The 20733-nt window shown below is 46.1% G+C and overlaps 1 protein-coding gene across 1 annotated transcript in view; it reads right to left on the bottom strand.

Annotated features, from left to right (window-relative positions):
• The window catches only part of MAPKBP1 (mitogen-activated protein kinase binding protein 1), a 97408-nt gene that overhangs the window by 42211 nt on the left and 34464 nt on the right, over window positions 1-20733 (bottom strand). The window contains exons 3-4 of the mRNA XM_075712919.1: window positions 2481-2543; window positions 1828-1885 (exon numbers count right to left, since the gene is read on the bottom strand). Coding sequence (XP_075569034.1) covers window positions 1828-1885; window positions 2481-2543 — 121 coding nt within the window. The remainder of the gene's footprint in view (window positions 1-1827; window positions 1886-2480; window positions 2544-20733) is intronic.

Genomic DNA, 20733 nt, shown 5'->3' with positions numbered 1-20733 from the left:
AAGAAATGTCTGTGTGATCCCCATGGATGAAGAATCTATGCCTCTATGGCAAGAAAGAAAAAAATAAAAATAAAAAAAAGAAAGAAAAAAATCCATTTTCTTCTGGATTTGAAATACACAAAAGACATTTAATATGTATGGTGGCCAAGACTAACCTACATGCTCTCCTTCCTGAAAAGCCAGCCATGAAGAAAACTAAGGTGTTGCTAGGCGGAATTAGCATGAGGCTGCTAAAAGCGAGCTTGACAAAGTGAACTCAGAAAGCATTTCCATATAGGACCACCCAGAGGACAGAGGCTGAACTAAGACGAGACTGCTGACACCGGCAGGGGACACTGCTACACCAAGTAATAACTCAAATGTCAGACACGTGGGAGGATACCGAAAAGAGAAATGGTCTTACAACAGGGCAAGAGGAGACATGTTTTGCAACAAGGCAAAAAAAAGCTTTCAAGTATAACTGGAAAGGGTTTGGTTTTTGGGTTTTTTTTTTGTTAAATCTGAACTTGCCATTTACCCCAATGAAGCTTCAAACTCTAAAGTTTGAGTTGTCAGTAAGAAAAATACCCACTTCACTTTTCACCACTTTTCCTACCCCACATGAAAAGAATAGAGCACCAGAGATTTAAGAAAAAAAAAAAGAAAAAAAAAGAAGCCACCAGAATCATCAGAACTGAACACCAGGGAGGAAAAAATATACATATATATATTACATATATTATAATTTTAACATAAAGGGGTTTTATTACATTTATTACATTTAGCCTTCTAGAGTGTAAGGAGGCATTAAACCAAATTACAGCTATAAAACCTCATGCTTTCACTGAAAAGTTAGTAACAACAACAATCTCTGATGCTCTGATGGAAAATTTGTGCTTACTTTTTCTGTGTCAAGGTAGCCTCCATCCCAAAACACTGTTGTTTCTATCCTTAGCCTGATCGATGCAGGATTCAGGCCTAGCTTGGGAGCCACCCAGTGACATGACAGCTGCCATCATGGTGGCTGAACTAGGAACCTCTGGAGTGAGCAGCCTCCATCTTGACAGCTCTGACATAGGGCTGTGACATACTTCTCTGTGGCTGAGGCTCAGGAGGGGACCTGTTTCACACATGCTCCCTCCCCACATCTTACAGAGGCACAGAGACTAGTGGTAAATTACCATTAATCACACACAAGAGCAAACTCAGCCCAACCATACAGGGACACAGTCAGCATTTCTGTGGATTTCTAACATCCAGCAATTCCAGCCTCATGACACACAGCCCATGTCTTGAACTTCTAACGCAGAACAGACACACAGTGCATCCTTATTCTCCCCCTTGGGCATGTTTGGAAAGAGGAAGCAATTGTCGCCCCCAGCCAAACTTACAATGCCAAACCACAGGCACCAGCATCTTCTGTCACTATTCTAAAGCTCCGTTCCACATGCACTTTTCACTTTTTCCACAACACTGTTACTGGCTTCAGTTACTTCCCGAAATCCTACAGGGACAATGCTAAACTCAGACCAAGATCAAGGACCATCCAAGTACTCTCCACTGATGCTAGAGTAGAGCCATGCTGTGTGTCCTTCCACTTATTTTCACTCTACCTTCAGCCCACACATGCCACCCCAGAAGATCCATCCCCCAAGCTGATGGGAGACAACATGCTGAAAAACTGCCAGCAGGAGCACCCAGAGCCACCCATAACCCAGCAGGTCCACCCAGAGATGCAACACTGAAATTGATTTTTCTGTGTCAAGGCAGCTCAGTGGCTTGTTTCTTCTAACACCCTCTGTCTGCTTCAAAATGTGATGGACAAGGTGTGCCCTCTCTCACACTTACCTCTCCTGTAACCAAATATTTTCCATCTGGAGAGAAAGCAAGTGCTGTAATTGTTTTCCTAAAACAGAGAAAATTACACTGAGAAACATTTACAACATGTGATTTTGTTTCAATACGTCATGACTGTGGAGTAGGTTGGGACGAACTGCAAAGAGGCTAAAACCACACCTAATAGCCTGACACAATGGTTTTGCTTTACTAGAGGTCTGACACTTGCCATGGGGATTTCCTGCTGCTCAAGTCTCAAACAGTGTGCATACAGCACCAGAAAAGCTCCAAAAGTCGAGGTTCATCCTTGTGCCTTTATTCCAGATGCAGGACCGTGTCCAGTCCTGGCTTCAACAATGAGGTCACAGTTTTAAACGGAGAAAAAAGAAAGTCAGATACCATGGAGTTCTAGTAAGATCTCCTCTATGTCATGCCTGTTAACAGTTCCTCATAGGACCACAATGTTTATGACATGGTACCTTGTCAGCAATAGCACCTCATATTAGAAGGAGCTGGAGTCAAACCAGCAGGCAGCCTCTCCCCAAGGCAGCTCTCACTGAGGGGATTTAGCCTGGAGCAACAGCAGTTCCCGCACTTCACTCAAGCCATAAAAACCTTGAATTCACCTCCCACAGAAAGCAAGCCCACCTGATAGCTTCACTCACCTGGAACTGTTTAGAATATGGTGTTGCTTATTTTTTCTAGGGTTGAACAGCACAACAACACACCTAGATGGAGGAAACAGAAGAACAAAGAGAGTTGACATGACTGTGTGTATAAAGAAAACCGAAGAGCTATCCTTGCTGGCAGAGCAGCAGCAAAAGCAGCCCCAAAAAGCTGTTTCATCCCCTGATCTCACAGACTGAGCTGTGGTTAACCAAAAATCACAAAGAAAAGAGCAGCCCAGTAGGGAATCACAAGTCACTCCCATGTTGAGGAGTACCATGTGCTAGTACCATAAATAATTACCTTTCGAGCATCTGGGAGCCCTGAGCCTCTGATTGCTCAAGCTGGACAGAAAGTTAACCATGAAAGTTTGTGCAACGGCCCTAATGGATTACATCCCCTGCCATAAAAGTGACTGTATGTACTAGGCACCAAACCAGCATGTCTAGAACAGAGTAAGGTCAGAAAGAAGGAAAGTGGGGATCTCTCAGAAAAGCCCTTGGCAGGGAAAGAAGGGGAGGTAGAGGGGCTAGATTTCTGTGCTTGGCTATAACACTAGACAGGACAGAAACTGTTGAGTATACCACAAGAAGTGGCTGGCCAGATGAGAAGTGAGACATATGATGCCAAAAACTATTGACCCAAGGGACATATCTGAATAAACAACTTGCTCAGGGACCTTGCAGAAATCTCTCAGCAAGACGAACTGCAAAAGCAAGCGGTAGTAAACTCCTGGTAAGCAATATAATCATCTCCATTGGGAGCAAAACAGTCGCTGACTGGGAGGGGAGGGAAGGAGAAGAGGCCCCATTTTGCCACTAATCTTGCCCATAGCACATTGACTTGGTGCCTCAGCCCATCACAAGCCTGGGGCAGTCCCAAGTACTCGAGCCTTCCCCACTCTCCACAAACACCCTACACACACAGTAGCATTTGTCTCATAGCAGAGAGCAGTAGCCACTGGTAACAGAAAACACACGACCCTTACTGCCCCCTCCCAAAAGAGTAAGTGTTAAGTGTATAAAAGGAAGGGAAAACTGGCCTTGGGAAGAACAGCAATTGCTCTGCCGACCTTGTGCCCTATGTCTCACTTCACCTCTAAAACAGAAATTGTGATTTTTGCCTTTCCCTCTGCTAGTACACACTGCCAGTGCTTGGACAGACTCAGCTCCTCCTTTGCTGCGGTGCCAGGGGAGTACTGCGGGATGCCCTGGCTCCACTGCCAGCAGCCTTCGCCGTGCTGGGGACTTCACTCACATCACCATCACACTGGGGCTCGCCCGCAACGTGTGCCAGGCTACAGATGTCAGTCGGGGGGAGAAACGCGAGGACACAGAAGTAGAGGAGTTGGTCTGAAGCAGCCAAGCACAAAGGCAAAAGCTGAGGCGTCACAGAAACCCATTGCAGCATCTCACCTACAGACCTCACCAACATTTCAACACAGTGCACACTCACATGCAGGGCTTTAGCCAGGACTAAGCACACCTCGGTGCCATGCTGCTCAGGACAAGAGCCGTGTCCTTCCAGGCCCCTCTCTGTGTCCCCAGCAGCAGGCAGGTTTAGCAGTGCTGCAGGCATCACTCAGGGTTGGCAGGGACCTATGATGTCTCTGGCACCTCCTCACCTAACCCAGGCAGGTGACCTTTCCCTTGATCTGACCGGGCTACCCTGCCAGAAGTGGTGTAAATTTTGAAATGGAAAAGAGAGCAGAAAGGAGGACTGACGCACCAAGACCTTGAGCTCAGAGTTCTTGGCTGAAGTTGTCAGGCTCGATTAACGTTGCTAGCTCAAACCGGACACCATTGGAGGGAACCAAAGCTTTAACCCCCAAAGCACCAACTGCTCACAAGATATGCCCCTGCCCCATTAGACTACTCTCCTCTACCCATGCCCTACCCAGAAGGCCAAGGCAATTAAGGCATCAAATGTCCTTGATAGTTAAGGCAGACAGCCATGGTTGGAGACGCAATCTTGTGGAAGAGCAGGGAAAGTGTAAATAAGCAGTTTTTTCAGACCGGGATTGATCCTTCTGTGCTTTTTACCCTGGGGAACCAATCTGGAGAGTTTCAAGTTAAAGCTATGCTACGTATTTCTGAGGGATTAGTGTAAAGAAGCAGGTGGTTTGTGATCCATTAACAAGTCGGGGGAGGTTAAGCCTCGCAAATCACAAAATATGAAATAGGAAGTTAGCAGATGTGAAAATCTATCTAATCCCAAGCCTCCAGCTAATGAGAAAAGCAAAGCAAAACCCCATTATGTGGAGTTGGATAGGGTTAATGTACCAAAATCTTGCTGAGTTATGACAGGGATGAATTGTGCTCAAAATAATCTTCAAAAAAAAACAAGAATAAAGGAAAAGACATGAAATCTTGGCAAAGACTTCCTTATGCAGCTCTTAAATTTAAGTTACTGTTTTATTGTGAGGAACTCTGCAGAAAAACAGGACTTCAGAGAAGTGAACACAGTCTAAAAACACAGGAAAGATGCAAAAAACAAACCATGGTCTTCAAACCAGGCAAGAAAACAAACCACTTCCTAGAATAGTATAGTGAACCATGAAGGTCCAGGGCTTTGCCATTATTAACTTACACGACAGAGCCTTTGGCCACTTACAGTCATGAATTGTAGCTCAATTGCACTCCAGAGTGGGCTGTCTGCTGGCAGGCTTCCTCCCCGCTTCCCAGGCCTCGGCCAAGTCCAGAGCCCACAGTGAAGGTAAGAGCCACCCAGCTCACACATCAAGGCGGACCGACAAAGAGCCGTACGGCTTCTAGTGCCGTAGCCATCAGAAACACGGATATTTTAACTGTCTTGAGACACCCCTATGCTCAATTCAGTGAGATTGACCCATAATTAAAAAACTCTATCTGGAAGGTGCGAGGTGGGGGAAGAAAGAAGTTCTTCTTACAGTATCTCCTTACTGGTCAGCAAGCATTGATTTATGCCACGAAAAGGTAATTTTAACTCATAGGCTTGGTGAAGTAAGATTGTACGTGGTTATGTTGAGTTGGAAGCTAACAACTAACGTAACCTGCTAATTGGTTATGACCTTCTATACCAATAAAGTCATTTAGCCAGGATAAACTAGTCTTCTAAACTTGCTTTCTTAAATTAGCTGCTACCCAACAAAAGCTACCCCACTGCTATGCTGTCCCATGCTGATTTTCCACCATCACTCTCCTGTCTGCCATACACAAGGACAATGAAAACTCCAGCCAACTCTAAGGACACGTTATCCAGCAGGATGGCAGGCCACAAACCTCAAATCTTACAGTGAGACACAGATACTGTTCTGTGAGTCAGGAGCACCCAACTCTGAAAACTGGCTCCCTCTTAAAATGCTTGGGAAGGTGTCTAGTCCACTCCGTCCTAGAGAGCACATCTCCTCAACGAGCAGAAATTAACCATTTCTAGCACTTTAATCTCTTCTGCGTGTTCAGGGTGGCCTCAATTGCCTGCTCAGACACTCGCAGCTCAGCTCAGTGTGGCCCCAGAGTAGCTCCCTCCACTCCATGCAGGCAACAAGTCATTCTTCAGCAGAAACTGCAGTGGTTCCCCAAACAAGGTGGCTCAGAGACCATTAGTACTCTGGGCGTGCTCTGTTTTAGCAAAGGAAATTGGTTTAGCAAAATAAAGGGAATGGAAACACTGAACGGTCAGATCGCTGACCCACCTACTCCACACTGCCTCCAAGTCCAGTAAGGCTACCAAGCCCTCAGGAGACTCAAAGTATCTACTCCCTTCCGTTTATGCTGGCTTTTATCTTACAGCAGTTAAAATAATAAAAATAATTACCATGGAAAATTAATTGCATGCAAGAGCATACACCCATCTATCCATCCTCAGCCTTCGTCTGCTCATTTATAAGACTGCATTCAGCATTTTACAGCCACAGGGATGGAAAGGATGCAAGGGAAGACAGCACTGATGGTTTTGTTCCTAGTTTCTAAATGTGGATGTAGACCAAGCAAAGTACTTCAAACCTGCACTTTTGTAATGGTCACATCACCTCTTCCACCTGCCCCATCCCTTCCCCAAATTGAAGCTTTCAAAACAAATTCAAGTTCTCAAGACACCTTTGTCTGAAGAGACCTTTTTAAATGCTAGTGCCAACATGCAAACTAAGACTAGCTCTAAAAGCACCTCACATAGGACCTACAGAGAGCAACGCTGACCCTGGTGCAGACTAGCTGTTTAGAAGGTAAACATTGTTAGCACCCTTGTTTCAGCACAAACCTACCTCCTCTGCAGCTGCAGGCAGCGCTTGATGACCACAGCACCTTTTTAATCCACAAGTATATTCTGATTTCCAAGACATTTATAGAAACTATTCACTGCTGTATGGATTACTGCTATACAAACCATCTATCAGCCAGCTGAGATCAAGTGTCCTGTTTGTTTGCATGCTGGTTCCTGCAGCATTGGCAATGGCATACATCTTTAAAGGTATTATTTCTAGGTCTATGATGCCACCCTACAACTTTTAAGTACACCTTCCTGATGCAAGCAGCTTTTAAAAACAACTTGGCTGTGGAATCTCTCCTCTTTCTTGTGGCACATTCCCGTAACCTCAAACACAAGGGAAGGACAAAATCAGCTCTCACAGCGATGTCAAAGGTTTTTGCAGACAGCCTGAGCTCTCTCCGTCAGGGAGCCCATTTGAGTCAGCCAACAAGAAAGTGGTGAAAGGTTCCTTGCAGAGCTTTCCAAACCTCCATGAAGGCAAAGCCCTATCTTATACATGCACCATATATGCAGATAAAAAGCTCGTGTTGTTTCAAGGGGGGGGCGAGGGAGGGAGGGAAGTGTCAGAGCAGTTTCCATTGGCTCCAGCAAGAGGAAAAAAACCAAAATATAAAAAAGAAGCAATTTCCCTAAGCTAAATATAGGAACAGGAATGGAGAGGAATCGGACGTATCACATTTACATGAAGCATCTGATTCACTAAGTCAGCAGCAGTGGGTCACTCCATGCAGCTCCCCCCAACCTTTACTTCTGCCTTTTCTCCTACTGGCTTCACTGCTGCTCTTCCCAAACTCCTAGTTCCTGGGCATTTTACTCTTCTCATTGTCCTCCTGTTTCCCTGCACATCCATCTAGTCTCAGCTGCCTTCCCCAGCCACCTCCTTCCTCACCCTTCTTCACCAAGCTAATAAAAAACAGATTTCTGCAGAAGTCAGTTTTCCTCTTTCCTTCCTCTGCAGGCCGCACTCCCCTCCAGGGGGCTTGGGAAAATTAAAAGCCCGCAACAGCATTCCTTTCCAAGTTATCCATCAACTCAGCATTGCCCTATCTTGTGGCACACATGACTGGAGGCAGAGTTCATGGGTCAAGTCCTCCTCTCCTAAATGCATGCAGCCTATGCTATAAAGAAGATGCTGTATGGAGGAAAGAAAACTCCATTAAGACATCAAAACAAACGTTGGCTTTCTTTTTTTCCCACAATACATTCCTTTCATGCTGCTGCAAGAATAAAAGAAAAGAGCAAACAGTCCCATCCCTTCAAAATTGGTCCGTTTCTCAATTTCTGGCCCATACTCTGCTCTCTTCCCCCCACCCAAAGCTATTCAAATGAGAGCGCAATAGCTTCCTACGCACTAAATGCATGAAAAAGAAAAAAGACATTGATAAGAACAAAATCTTTTTTACACTGCACTGGTTGCCAAGGGAAGCTTGATCAGAGTGAAGCAGTGTCTACAAAAGCTGGTGTTCATTTTCTATGTGGCAACTCTTCCTGCCAAAAAGCTGCTTTAATTCACAGCCAGTACTGGGAGTGGGTTAACAACGATGAGAGAGGATGTGCACGCTGACTATGTAACTGAATAGGTATTTTTATGCAAGCTATATTAATTAAATGCATGCTGAGAAGAAAGATGTATTTGTTGAGAGGTTAAGATTTGAGTGTCACTCCCTGAGCAGAAAAGCCTTCAGAGCTCCCTGCACCAATCCATGACCAAGAAGATTGGAAAGGTGGGAGCGTGAGAGATGCAGCTAAATTCACGCTTCAGAAACCAACACAGGCTATGAAAAGCCACAAATACTGAACAAGAGACCCACTATGAGAAAGAAAGTGAGCGATACATTTAGAGTGTCACTAGACTAATAGCGCAGGAATTTCTGACTACCAACCAGGGACATGTTTGTTCTGTTTAAAAGCCTGTGTGGCACCCCAAGTCTGCAGGAGTGGGAGCTCAAATGCACCACAGAGCAGGATCTGCTCCAAAAACCGCAAGACAAACAAGGCCAAACTAAAGTCCAAGATCTTGCCACCAAAAGCCCAGGCCTAAGGAAGGACAGGGCAGATTTTAAGATACTTGCCCAGACTATTCTCACAGACTCCTGAAATTTGACATTCAGAGATATCCTAAGCCAGTGGGCACCCATACACACACAGTAAATGGAGTCTACAAGAAGGCAGAGCAGAACTGACAAGAAGGATTTGTAGGGATAATCCCCAAAAGGACAAGGGCAGCCTCTGCGCCCCCCACCATTTCAGCCTACTGAATTCACATCGCCCATTGCACTGTCTGATAGGGCAGAGGTGTCCAGTACAAGGGAACACAAGATGAAGGAGCCCAACAGCCTCTCTCTCTGTCTCTGCCCCTGCCCAGTGTCATTTGCTTTGCACAACCACAGGACAGGACAGTGCTCTGATTACTCTCCTCAGCTGAGGTAGGGTAACACACCACACCACCTGGCGAAGACGCTGCCATCCTCATGATTTTCTGCTGCCAGTGTGGTTTGTGCCTTTCTACATGTACAGGCTCTGCTGCAGATGAGGGGACAGGGCTGAGTGCCCAAGAAGCTCCTCCTCAGCTCCTGCCCTGCACAAGGCCAACACAAGCTCCTGCTCTGCACGGCCAACAGGTTCCACCGGCAGCTCTCAACAGCCCCTTTACACCTGCCAGACTGTATCTTTCAAACAACCAGCCACATCTCTGACCTCAAGCTGCAGATGGCAGAGAACAGATGCACAGATCTGAAAAGACACCCAGAACATTTTAAAAAGACTTTAAAAACCCAACACAAATGGATTAAAAAATCCAATAAGGAGCAGAGATCGTGGCTGTACACTGACCAGTCCAGGCCTCTCTTCTTGCATACACACAGACACCACTGAAGTTTCAGCTTTACCAAGGAACACCGAGGAGAAATTCTGCAGGAGTCCTCCTGCCTGCCTCCTACCAGAGCGAAGGTGCTGCCTGCCCACAAGGACTGGCTGCAGGGATTTCTAGTGGGTCCAGCTGATCTTACTGCAACGAATCCCTGCACCCCTGGAACTACCACAGGTGGAAACTCCATCTTAGCATGGAAGCCTCCAACACTAGGTTATTTCAAGGTCTCTTTTTAAGGGGCCAGAGCAGAAGAGTAGGAGGAGGAGTTTTAAAACCAGTGACCCTTCTGACACTGGGGAAACATAAGGCAGAGTGATGATTCAGGAAAACAAACTCACTCCATGCTTCACATGAAATGGATGCAGGGACAAAAGACAGCCTGGGTCCTGTCTCCCACTGGGTAAGTTGTACACAACTCCACAGCAGCCACGCTGGAGCCAGAGACGTAGCAGTAGTGCCCTCAGGAGAGTGATGGCTGTTCACAGAGCTGCACAGTAAGGAGGCACCTTTTCTGGGAGGCAAAGACCTAAGCCAGACGGAGATTGTGAAAGACCTGGGCAAGAAGAGCGTGTGGGGAAAGCAGAGAGGAGAAACGGGCTCAGAGGAAAACCATGGAATTTAAAACAGCTTACCAACTGGGAATCATTACAGTTGCAAGGAAGATCAAAATTACTCCAGTTAATTGTTATGGCTCATGGCTGCCTAGTCACCAGTGATTCAGCAGGAACTTCACCTTCAAAACATCCCGATTCCCTTTGAGACTCCAAAGCCAGGAAAGGAAAAAAAAAATGTATGGCTGAAAAAACAGGGATAAAACTCTGCCCGAGCAGAACTGGGGACGGGCCATCTCCCCTGCCTTGCAGAATATCCCATCTCTCCTCCAGCCTGCAGCAAAGGTAGGTAGAACAACAAAGCCATGCAAAGCAGCTGCTGCACGTACACGTGCTGAATTGCCTGTCAGCTTGCATGTCTGACAAGCTTCAAAGGACATAAGGCACTGATGACAAACACACACACACAGACATACATGTGTATGTAGGTATATATACAGACTCATGATGCATACATATGGCTCATGGCTGACTGTAACACACACACACACACATATGGAGTCCATGTTTCTCCCTCCCTCTCTCCAAAACCACTCACTTCCCTAGGGGCAGGGAAGCAATGCCAGCAATACACCTACATGAAGCATTAAATCAACTGGGCTGGGAGTAGGAGTTGCAGAGCTGCATTTTATTCCAGCACTCTTGGCAAACACCCACTAAACACTGCAAAAGAGCAGCAGCCCTAGGGGCTAGAGCAATGAGCAACTGATGATAGGAAGGCTGGAGGAATAAAAGGATCACTGAGACAGTTCACGACAAGAAAATGTGCTTATTAGTCAGACAGGAGAGACTGAGGAGCAGTAGAAAATGGAGCCTTGAGCAGAACCTGGCCGGTCCCAGGTGCTACCAAGAAGGATGAAACAAACAGCCAGAACATGGCTGAAAACCAGAAGAGCTTTGCATCAAGGCAGGGAATACAACTTTTTCCGGGATGGATGCTACAGAATCTCAGCATACTATGTTAATTCTTGAGAAAGGACTTGTCTCCATACACTGAGGTCTCCTCCCAAAGTTACGGCTGTCACAGGCACATCAACAAGTAGAAGAGAACAACTCTCAGTCCTGACAGACCAGCCAAGACACCTGCTTTGGGGATCTCTTGCTCCCCAGTTGTGCTCCACCCCTCCACTTGCTCTCAAGAGCCAGTCCCTCTTTGATCAGCATCTGGCTGACAGCCCCAGATTTGCCATTCTCAGCAACAGGCCTAAGCTTTGTACTGAGTCTGAAAGGCCTCAGGCTTCCTCGCTCTGAACTTTTCTTGACCTGCCTGTAAGCTCTGTTTTACTTGGTTGAGCTGTGACAGCAACTTCTCTAACTGACCAGGTGTATATGGCTAATCGGTTTTACTTCTGTTTATCTTTGTGCAATACAACCATAGTTTTATATAAATAACAGTAACAAACAGTTATTTTATGTAGACTGAGATATTGACAATTAACACAACAATGTAGTGGCGAGAAATGCAGGCATGGTATGATAGCAGAGGCCTTGAGAAGTGGAGATGTGGGATGCAGTGCAGAGAGTACAGGCACGGGATGATAAGAGATGAGGCACATGCTTGGCAGCAGAGACCCCACGGCTTTGAACAACTCGCCCACGGTCTGTTAAAGATATACAGACCTGGAGCTGAACAAAACAGGTTTTAGGGGTAAAAAAAAAAACCAAAGAAATAATAGTCCACATGTGTGAAAGACACCATATATAGTGAATTCAGAAGCATCGTGGAGCTGCAGACCAACTAAGAAAGAGAAAGGTGTGAAAGTGTGTTAGCAAACATATAAAAAATGACCCAGGTGGACCGTGGAGTGAGAAAAAATCCAGCAACATCGTATCATACTCCTCCCAGTCAAGGGCTACAAAGGCTGAAGATTTACAGCGTTACCCTCCAACAACTGACTTCAAGATCCAGAGGAGCAACACAAGCTGAGCATAACACCAGGAAAAATTAATAGAAACGAAGAAATATGTTACAGTTTTAGTTACAGTATCACAATTACTGAGACTTCTTCTATATAGAAGTATTCTAATGGATTATTCTTCTTTCTTTTTCTGTAATAATTAGTGGTACAGTAAAATGATTCTTGAATTAGAGTGTTAAAAATTCAGTTATACTAACAATAAATTCTTGCCTTTTTTTATTTCAACACACACACACAGAGCCCATATATATAAGGGGTGCTTCCTCTTTGCTCATAAACAACACTGAGCGTAACAAAGCCCAAAGGGAGTGCCTCAAGAAAGGAAAATGCACAGATCTAGGGGAAGAGGAAGCAATGAAAGAAAAGTTGAAGGGGAAAAAAAAAAAAAAAAAAAAAAAAAAAGAGAAAAGATTTTAAAACCCCAGGCAAACAGCAGTTCAGAGAGAAAGGCAAGAAAGACAGAGATAAAGAGAAGCAAAGTTTATAATAAAAGTCCTGCAGAATAATCAAATCTGGCATCAAGCGCTGAGCAAATTCAGCTCTCCAGCCCAACAGGAGAATGAGAGAAGATGGGAGCTCTCTCTGAAGGCACCCTCCTGGGAGCAAGCAGCGCCCTGCAGAGATTCACAGACCCAGCTGGGCTTACACGGGAACGTCTCGCTCTACACGTTAAGTCTTCACCAACTTCTCTGCAAGCGCAGCTCCCACCACACCACAAAGCCTCTAAAACTGAATAACCGTCTTCCTTTAAAAGCACGTCCCAAAGGAAAAACATATCCTCCTTGCAAGCAATTGGCCAACACCTCCATTTCCAGCAGCAAGTGCAGCCAGAGTATTCCTCATTGTGCCTGAGCAGCTCGGGAGCGGGGAGAAAGATCTATACATCAAACTAATCATCTGGGGCAGACAAACATGACAGCTCATGGGAGATGCCTCGGGGCTTTAATTGTTTTACCATGAGCAAGCAGTGTAGTCAATATTAAAGTGGCATCAATCAAAGGAGCAAGACAAAAAGTAATACAATTTAACTCTCTCCCCCCTTCTCATCTATAATTAACCTTCAGAAAGAAGCAGACTGAGGCAGGTCTGTCTCCCAGCCCCCTCCCCACCACCGTCTCCCTAGGGAGGATGGCCACACAGAGGGTAAGTCACCGGGCAGGCCCCTGAGGTGCCCATCCACCCTGCGTTGATCTCTCTTGCATTCCAGAGCAGATGGCAAAAGCCCCCACTGCGGCAGCGAAACTGGAGCAGCTTTTCCCCTTGAACGCTTCGGTAAGCATAATCCCCAACGTATCTCTGTAAGAGCGTCAGAGACAAAAAACCCCAAACCTGCTTCTTCGAAAGCACGGAGCTGAAGAATCACCCACCCCAAAGAGTCAGCTGCTTTCGGCTCCTCTAGGCATGGCAAAGCTCACAGCTGCCTCGTGCAGCAGGCTGCCAGGGCCAGCAAAAAGGCAATAAAGCCTCCTGCCATCCCTGCCTATTTGGAGCCCTGCGAGGTCAGGCTGGCGGGTGCTGAAAGAAGGGGCAGGGGGGAGCCTCCTTCTCCCCCCAGCTGCTGTCGGTGCCACAACCCACGGGAAGCCTGCCATGGCTCCCGGGCCCAAACACCCAGAGCTCTCGCTTGGCTCCCTGCCCCAGCCCCACTGCTTCTCAGAGCAGGAACAGCTCAGACGTTGCCAGACTGGCAAAATTCAATTCTGCCTATGTTATCTTTTTAGGAGCTTTGTGACAGCTCTGGTTTTAATGGAAGATGAACATTTACCTCTGCTTTTCCTGTATCTCAGCATAATATAGAGCATTTTAAATGCACTAAAATTTTTCTTCAGAGAAACTAATGAGCATCAGTTGTCAGGAGATCTGAAAAGACAGCTTTGCTGGAGGGAGAAGCAATCATGATAAAATCCAGTTTTGCTTTCTCAGATATCTACATCTCTTGTCACAGAGAAACGTGGCCAGGTTAGAGTCCAAGACTAAGGAGCATTAGCTCAACATTGCAAAAGCGTAGCAATTGACACCGAAGGCAAGGAAGTGGCTGGTATCAGCTCTGTCGGTCCTTGACTGCCAGCTGAAAGAACCAGGTTCAGGTGCACAACAGGCCAGTGCACATGTGCATGCCTTGCAGGGCATGGCTTCCAGCCCAGGGCCTGGCTTCCAGCGCTGCCCCGGCAGGGAGGGCCAAGTCCTACATCTGGTTCCTAAGCAATAGGCAGGGCACTTGTGGTCATGCTTACAATAAACAAAATACACCGCTTCTTGGCGCTTCTTAGCTATCCTAACACGATGCTCTTTCACCTTTAACTTGTTGCCTTTCTAACACCGACTGAAATGTAAGATGACCTACAGTGCCAGATTTTCCAGGAAGAGGAAAAGGACAGACTCCCTGTTGTTCACACCTGGTGACAGGATACATCCTTTGGACTCCTTTTAAGTTAAACTCTATGATTTGTGTCAAGGTTGCCAGGAGACACAGTGCCTGTTTTGAGATTCTTAGAAAGGGTGGAGCTCAGCTGAGGCGGCTGGTATCTCATTTTCATCCCAGACTTTGCTGTTCAGTCCCCGTTCCCCCTCCCACCCCCCCCAGCTCTTATGCAAGCTCAGGACTTGGCTCACGAGCAAGTCATGTTGCCACACCAAGGCGCGGGTTGCTAGGAGGTGTAACTGCTGGAGGGATACAGAGCAGGTAGAGGAGAGAGCAGGTCCCTACCTGCAGGTACACAGGCTTTCGGGCACTCCTGCTCTGTGCCATTCCCCCTCCTTTCTCAGGCAATGGGCAAACCCCAGGGGGCTGCAGAGCTTCAAACTGAGAAAAGACCTACATGTTCCAAAATAGCCAAGGCAGCATGAGCTTTGCAACCACTCCTCTTCCCTATTCCACTAGTATGCAGTAGCTTTCCAAACCTGTCAAAGCTTCCCACTTGCAGAGCTCTACCAGAGTGTTTAGCTCTGTTATTAAATAAAGCCGACATGACTGTTCTCTTGCTTCGATTTCTTTGCGCGTAAACTGCAAGTGACCCCTCACCACGGGACTGCATTTTTTTTTTTTTTTTGCCCGCCCCCCCTCCTCCCTTTTTTTTTTAAATAGTGACTTCCCTTTAGTTCACATGCTAGTTAATGAGATCAAAGCACTAAGTAACAAACTAACCATCTACATGGGATTATTTCTAGCTTGCCTCCCAATTTAAAATCAAATTGGTACAACTGGCACAGTGAAAGATTGAGGACAGTCAGCATTTCTCTTAATAAGGCAGGTTAAAGTCAGATACGACCAATATAATCATTAAAACAGCAACTGTTGTAGCTATTCTGACACGCATGATAACACTCTCCTGTTGATGGAACTGGAATATTTGCCCTGGAACTAGGATGGAAGCAGTAACAAGCACGTACTATACAGTTCTCCTTAATACGGTTTGTCAGGCAACCCAAACAGCAGCAAACTCACAGGACTCCTCCAAGAAGCCCTACCTTTCCCTGCTTGCAGCCTCAGGAATCCAGCACAGGGAAGCTTCAAGGGCAGTTAAGTGCTTTTTCTTTGTCACAAGAATTTTCATTGCAGCCTTGCAAAGATAAAAGCATTCCCATTTCCCTGCTCTCACTTTCTTCATCACTAACATTTTTGGCAACAGCAAGAATCTACACTCTCCAACTTCCTTGAGGGCTCAGCTAATACTTCTGGCCCTGCAACATACGCTGCACAAGCAGCGCCTGGACCTGCCACACCAATTGTGAGGCAGTGCAGGACTGAAGCTACCTAACTAGACATGCCCTACCCACACTACCAAATTTTATTTATGGCTTGCTCACACCACTGCAGCAGCACACACAAGAAAGAAACCCCCTCTCCAGATTTCCATCACTGGAGGTCAGAGCACATTCACGCTGCCTGCATGCATACTTACCCAGAGTAAGGGTCTTGCAATTCATTTTTACACTAAAAACCATCCCCAAATTCACTGTCAGTTAAGCACAAAAGTTGCTTATAGTTAACACAATTGTGTACCATGTTGTGGTACTGAAGGGTCAGAGTTCAAAGGTATATAGTATGGAAGAGGAGAGGGGTGGAAAAAGAAAAGCTTTTACTTGTTTCTTTGAAGTAAACGAAGACATTCCATGTAAAAACGCTCTGATCTTCAAAAAAAATGCAAAATGCCCCACTGAAGAGATGCCTATGCAACCTCCACCCAATTTCCTTCTACGAAACCATTCTGAGAGCATTTGTTTCCACCACTGCCCCATTCTGCTCTCCTCTCTCTGTCAAGACCCGGGCTTGCTCGGTGCTGGGAACAGGTACAAAGAAGGACACAGAGGCAGTGGAGTAGGCAGCATCTGACGTTCCTTGCCTTAATCACATCCTTAACTTTCTGTGCATATTCCTACCACGGTGTCATGTGAGCTCATGTCCTATGTGTGGAACCAGCTGTGGGATGTTCAGCAGAAGCGGTACACTGCAGAGGTTCTTAAGAAGCAGCACAACATGTTTTTGTGGACTCTACCACCTTGAGGACTGGCTAGTGTGTGATGTTGGGGGAAGAGCATCCAAACTAGCAAGGGTAAGGATTGCTGTACAAGACAGCACTTTTTCAGTCATCTTTTTTTTTTTTTTTTTAAAGTCACCTCTTTAATACCCAGCTCCTATTATCTACAGCTCTATAAGGAAGAAAATAGAAAACTGTTACTCTTATTTTTAGAAAAAGGTGCAAGGTGGGAGAAGCAAAGTGATTTTCTCCACCAGCCAGTCCCATGGCAGACCAAAAATAGAGGAAAAAAGTCTCAGTTCTCCATGCCCTACAATACATTGCCTCTTCCCCATTGCTGGCTTTTTTCAGAAAAGTCTTTCTGTCCTTCAGACAGACTCTTATTATCATCCCAAATATAGAACAACATACAGAACAACATACTTCTGGTGAGACCCCACCTGGAGTATTGCATCCAGCTGTGGAGCCCTCAGCACAGGAAAGACACAGACCTGTTGGAGCAGGTCCAGAGGAGAGCCACAAAAATGATCAGAGGGATGGAACACCTCTGACGACAGGCTGAGAGAGTTGGGGTTGTTCAGCCTGCAGAAGAGAAGGCTCTGTGGAAGACCTTATTGTGGCCTTTCAGTATTTAAAGGGGGCTTATAAGAAAGATGGGGACAAACTTTTTAGTAGGGCCTGTTGCGATAGGACAAGGGGTAATGGTTTTAAACTAAAAGACGGTAGATGTAGGCTCCATACAAGGAAGAAACTTTTTACAATGAGGGTGGTGAAACACTGGAACCGGTTGCCCAGAGATGGATAGATAGATCCCTGGAGACATTCAAGGTCCGGTTGGATAGGGCTCTGAGCAACCTGATCTAGTTTAAGATGTCCCTGCTCATTGCAGGGGGCGTTGGACTAGATGACCTTTAAAGGTCCCTTCTGACCCAAACTCTTCTATGATTCTGTGATTTTCCTGCCCCCAACCCTGTAATTTGGTGGGGAGGGGAAGGAGGAATAGAGTTACAAGCTCATTTCTGAACCGAACCCAATTTTCTGCTCAACTCAAAGCAGGGTTGCCCACATCCCAAGGAGATGTTCTCAGGCAATTTGTTCTGGGGAAAGGCACCTGCTCCCACTCATGAACTCCCTCTCTCCACAGAATTCCTGGTGAAATTTGTGAAATGTTTCCCAAAATGTTTCACTGCAGCTGGACCATTCCCTTGAAAAATTCTCAATTCAATCTAAATGTCAGAAACCATCTGGCAATCTAAACAGGTCAAGGCTTCCTGTTGTGGCTTTTAGGGGGTTGTTTGGGGTTTTCTGGTTTCATTTTTTTGTTTGGTGTTTTGTTTTTGTTTTGTTTTTTTTTTTAACAGCAGCAAACTCTGCTACCAAGGGTCACCAGACTTCAGCTTCGACTCATCCCTGAGCCTAGAGAGCAGGTACTGCCTGTCAACAGGGTAGGTCCTCCCACTGGAAGGGCTAGAAGAGGAAGCACAGTTGCTGCTTGCTTGCTTGAGGATGTTCTATAGTGACACCAGGATGCAGCAGATGCTCCTTCGCTGAGCACAGCTGCAGAGTCCAGCCCTTTCCTGGTGCCTGACAGAAAGGAGGAAGCACAGAAGCATGGATGAGCACAGGCTCACCCCAGATAGGATGGGGTGTACAAAGGAAGCACTCTGGGAGAAAGGGCTCATATCATGTGGCTTCTGTGGAAAGACAGGGGATAAGCAGGCACATTGGTACCTGGTGGCTTGAGGGAGGATGCCATATCAGACCTACTGCTGCTGCCAGATCCTCAAATAGTAACTGTGGGACACAGCGTCACATTTCATCTCTATTTCTCCCGATGCTGTAGCAGCTGGCTACAGAACAGCGACCCACCCCCTTGTAACCTGAAGGCTGGATTAGCATATGGCACTCTGGAGAAGTAACCAGAAGCTCTGCGTACATCAAAACAGCGGCTCTATGTAAAAGAAGACAGCAGCTTGTCTCAAAGGTTGCTGGCAACACCAAATATCAGCACTGCCCTGACTAGTTTTTCAATACCAAGTGTGACACAAGGTACAATGTCACACAGGGTCTGAAGCCAAGCATCCCACAAGATTCCCGCTGTCCACCACAAGAGCTTCAACCTACTCCACTCCTGAAGAAGATGGCATTAACCACCTCCCCAGCCAGCAGCTGAGCTCTGAGAGTCAAGGGCTCACAGTCCCAACATCTTCCCCTCCAGCAGTCTGACAGCACCCTGATGCTGCAGTCTTTAGTGCATGCAGCACACACAGCAGCACTCCTGGCAGAGACTTGATGCAGTCTCCCTCTGGTTTACTAAGAAGCTTTTCTGCCCAGCTATTTTGAGGTTTTGTCCTATTTTTCTCCCTTTTCTGCTGGGCAGCAGGTTTGCTGCAGGTCTGGAGCCTCACAGCTATCTCATTATTTAAGATTCTACCAAATGTTATGTTCTCAGTTGTTTGTTGCAGGTGAAGATTTTAAATTAATTTTAAAGATTTTAAGGATTTTAAATTAATTAGACATGACATCAAAAGCACACACACACACACACACACGCATGCCTGGGGGCTGGCTGATAGAAACTGCCTGGAAGTCAATTTGACAGGCTTGACTCCATTCTGCTAAGGAGGAGTTTGCCCACAGCTCTAGGTGATCACTAGTACTGCTTTGTTTGCTTCTTCATCTCCTCTTCTGCCAAACCAAATGAGATTACAGCTGAACTGGATCAATACAACACTGTTCAACAAACAACTCTACTTTTTAGGTGCAGTTTTATTACAGAGACATGGATTCGATGTGGAAAAGTCTCAAGCACTCACAAAAAGGGAAACAAACCAAAAACCAATGTAGAAATTCTTGCCTAGCTGTACAGGCCTGTGGAAACAGCTCAGATGAGTAAGACTGCACCTACTCCATTAGGCAGGGTCTTTTCTGTCTGAAGTGCAATGATGGGGATTCAGGACTGGACCAAGCTGCTACCTAGATGGGAAGAGGGCAATTGCTCCAGGACTGCATGATTGTTACCTGTGAATCTCACAAGCGAACAGCAAGGGGAGAGGCCATAGCCCCTTTAAATCCACCTCTGCAAATTAAAATATCAAAGTTATAATTCTTTGGCCTGAGAATAAAGCGCTGTTGCACAGGGGATCTCCATTCTCTTGTCCCAAGTGCAAAGAGTTTGCTCACTTGCCAGAAACTAAGACCGCATTAGTCTTCCTCAGGCCACCCTCCCTGCCTAATGTACGTTAATAAAAGCAAGGATTGAAAGGAAGTATTTTACACTTCAGATCTTCATGCCTCAGTGCAGATATGCTCCTTTACCTCCAGTAGGTATTTACGACAGGGAGATTTAAGAGTTAAGCAAAGTATCCCTTCTTCTTTCTGAGATCTGCTGTTGCTGGGGAAGTAAAGGGAGGGAAGGGTTTGGCTACTTTTCATCATCTTTTTGGACACTTTCAGGACACTGAAACCTGGTGGTGTTCCCTCTTGGCACAGAAAATTTGTTTGGTTTGTTTGTAATGGCCCAACTCAAACCCAGCTGCAGTAACAGCTCTTCAATTCAAATTGTGTTTAACAATCTCAGTGAAGGGGATTTTCTGATCTTCCTCTCAGGGTCCACCACCACAACTGTGCCAGCTGGAAAATCTCCCCAGATGGCACGTACAAGCACAGTAGCTTCAAAGAAGAAATGTGGTAACGACAGTCCAGATTCCTGGGAGACGGGGAGGGGAAAGAGGTCTAACCCTTGAAAGGCAACTGTCCCATTTTAAAGAGGACAAAGCAAACTGCCTCTGGTGTGGTCAAAGATGCTGAAATTTGCTTTGAACCATAGATGAGAAATTCTCTTCATTTTAGGGTAGGTTTCTACAGTCTTTACAACACCGCAGGATTCTCCTTTAGAAAAGGACATACAAAGAAGGCCCAGAAATTCTCCTTCAGAGGTTTGGGTAAAGTAAAGTTGAAGGAGCCAGCACCAGCAGAACTGGATTTATCTACTGGCAACCCAGCAGTTCAAGTATTTCAATGTCCCTGTACCTATTCAAGCTGCATTTGGGATACAGCCCAATGGGAAAAATTAGTGAAGAACTGTACCTGCACAGAGCAGTAGAGCTTTGCACAAACTGCACGTGTAC

Source organism: Pelecanus crispus, chromosome 6, assembly GCF_030463565.1.
Source record: "Pelecanus crispus isolate bPelCri1 chromosome 6, bPelCri1.pri, whole genome shotgun sequence".
Taxonomy (NCBI): Eukaryota; Metazoa; Chordata; class Aves; order Pelecaniformes; family Pelecanidae; genus Pelecanus; species Pelecanus crispus.
Note: the sequence above shows the minus strand (reverse complement) of the source record. Positions and strands in the feature narration are given on the sequence as shown.